This window comes from Montipora foliosa, chromosome 2 (assembly GCF_036669935.1).
Source record: "Montipora foliosa isolate CH-2021 chromosome 2, ASM3666993v2, whole genome shotgun sequence".
NCBI lineage: Eukaryota > Metazoa > Cnidaria > Anthozoa > Scleractinia > Acroporidae > Montipora > Montipora foliosa.
The window spans coordinates 37,297,943-37,300,442 of record NC_090870.1 but is presented as its reverse complement, the minus strand read 5'-3'; the positions used below and the strand labels follow the sequence as shown (position 1 = coordinate 37,300,442).

The 2,500-nt window shown below is 36.4% G+C and overlaps 2 protein-coding genes across 2 annotated transcripts in view; one reads left to right on the top strand and one right to left on the bottom strand.

Annotated features, from left to right (window-relative positions):
- Window positions 1-2,006, bottom strand: part of LOC137992997 (ras-specific guanine nucleotide-releasing factor RalGPS2-like) — a 29,818-nt gene extending 27,812 nt beyond the window's left edge. Inside the window, exon 1 of the mRNA XM_068838643.1 lies at window positions 1,369-2,006. The gene's annotated coding sequence lies outside the window, so the exon portion shown is untranslated. The remainder of the gene's footprint in view (window positions 1-1,368) is intronic.
- An 86-nt stretch (window positions 2,007-2,092) lies between these two features.
- Window positions 2,093-2,500, top strand: part of LOC137992996 (serine/threonine-protein kinase RIO1-like) — a 1,985-nt gene continuing 1,577 nt past the window's right edge. The window contains exon 1 of the mRNA XM_068838642.1: window positions 2,093-2,500. This exon is cut by the window's right edge and continues 1,577 nt beyond it. Coding sequence (XP_068694743.1) covers window positions 2,120-2,500 — 381 coding nt within the window. The 5' untranslated portion in view covers window positions 2,093-2,119.

Sequence of the window (2,500 nt, the reverse complement as noted above, 5' to 3'; positions counted from 1 at the left end):
AGAAGATTGTATTCACTAAGTTTGAAGGATGTAGCTTGGCTAGAAGACGCTCAGTTAATTTTTTGAATTTTCCACACATTTGTCTGTAAATTTGGCTGGGCAGACAAACGTCTAGACGCGATTCGCGGGAAAAACATTTGAAGACAAATGTATGGAAAATTGAAAAAAATTAGCTCAGTGACTTATAGGAAAGCTACATCCTTCAAACTTGGTGATTCCCATACAAACACTGTAATTTCTGACCGCTTTACCTACCCGTCAAGATGGCATCAAAGTTAAATGAATTAGAACTAATTCATGAACGCGCAGCCAGAATCATATTCAATTTACCACGAAATGTAAATATGCTACAGAAAGCAAATTGGAGACCTTTGCAATATATCTACAAGAAGCAAGTGGCAACTTTAATGCACGATATATTATATCATGAAAAAGCTCTAACAGATTTGTTGAATTTATTTGAGAAACAATCACAGACAAGAACAAGACAAAAGCATTGTTTTGAGATTTTTAGACCAAAGATGGAAATAGGACGAACAGCACTAAGGTATTGCAGACCCATAACTTGGAATGCGCTTCCAGCAGAAACAAAGGAATGCAAAAATAGAACTACATTTAAGATCAAGCTAAAAAGGGACAAAATAATCAATAAAGTCAGCTATAAGAAAGAAGCAGCCATAGGAACAAACAAAATTGATGACTTTATTATTACTAATTTTAGACTTTTCGATATATTTTAGTATTTGAGCATTACATATTTTCATTTTTTTTTTTTTTAAATTTATTTTTTAACACTTTTATTTGGCGGGTCCACATCAGCTTTTAAGGTTGCCTTTTCCGACCCGCCTTAACAAATAAATTTATGTATGTATGTATGTATGTATGTAAAACCGTGATAAGGCCTATAATAAAAAAAAATTGAGTGAGTGAACACAAATTCTCACTATTATTATGAAACACAACATACCCGCCAGAGCACGCAAGCACAAAGTAGATCAAAGTACAACTGTAGCCATTTGCATTACTGTACTACCTGAAATATACTTTTCAACATTCTTTGAACTCTAAAACTTTGGGTATAAAATTAAGGAAATGTCACAAATATTTGAAGCTCACTTACACACTTTTGGCCAAAATTACACGCTCACAGAGCTTTCTAGATGATCATTTACGACTACCGATTCCAAATTCAAGTTAAGTTGGTGGACAAATAAAAGTTGTATCATAATACATTTTTAATCAAAATTACGTCGGGCGATAAAATTTAATAGTGACAGGTTCCTTTCAGCTTGTTTGATCTTAAAGGTTGATTACTTTAAGTTTTTGGAAGTAACTTGCTAAGAAACAAATTAAAGTCTTAATACTGACCTTTAAATTATGTCATCTGCTAGATGTATGTTTTTTCCCTGTTAAAATTCATCGTGAAAAATGTTTGCCTTCAGAATGTCCATCGCCCTCTTGATAACTTCATAATGCGAGAAACTCACAATCTTCCGAAGATCGCCTTACAATTACTTCTCATTTAAATCAAGTCTTCCAGGTATAAAGAACTTGAATGTGTTCCTGTTCCTGCCTTCTCTCCTGGCTTATTTGACGTTTTCCTCGATTTCCAATCGCCACATGCACACTGCACTACTCGATTTTTTCGGCGTTTTCAATTCAGAATAGGAGCATCTCACCGAGAATCACCAAGTTCAAATACGTTAAGAAATCCGGAAGTTGACTTTATCGGTTGATACGAAACTGATATTGAAATATATATGCAGTGTTATGTTTCGAAAGTGAAAAACGTAGACCGAATCAATTTGTCACGCGCTCGACTGCTATGACATGTCACCGTCACCGGACGTGGCTTCCAAATGTAGAAAATGTATTGTGAATTGTCAGTTCCTCCGGAAGTATATTTTGGTGCAGTTATTGGAAGAACTTGCAGGTACAAGACGATACCAGTCGCTAAGATAAACAATCAAACTCTTACCAGCGTCACCACAAGTCCCTTTTCAAAAGAATAAAACGCCGACTAATCACGCCACTGCAGTCTTTGCATGTGCTCATGCGCCTTTTGAATAAACACTGACCATATATACTACATTCTCAGAACTGTTCGTCACTGGTTCGCATGGTCGTTCGCATGGATAATTCTTCGGGCCAAATTTCCGTCCTTGAAGGACAATTTGAAGACGCAGAGGAAGATATAAGCGTAGTACCCAAATCTCTGATCAGTTTTGTGTCTTTTGAAAAACCACTAAAGGTTGATGAATCTTCAGATGAAACCCAAAATGGCGAATCAATCCACCACGTGAAATCGTCATCTAGCGACAATGATAGCGCAAGTGAAGATTTTGGAGAATGGGATTGGGAAGACGAAACGGGAGATTTCACGAAACGGTACAATGCATCAAGATGTGAGATCAACGTGACGAACTCTTCTGGCAAACGACAATCGACTTTACAACCGAACGCGAAATCACTTGAGAAATTTGGTAACCGAATTAGAGTT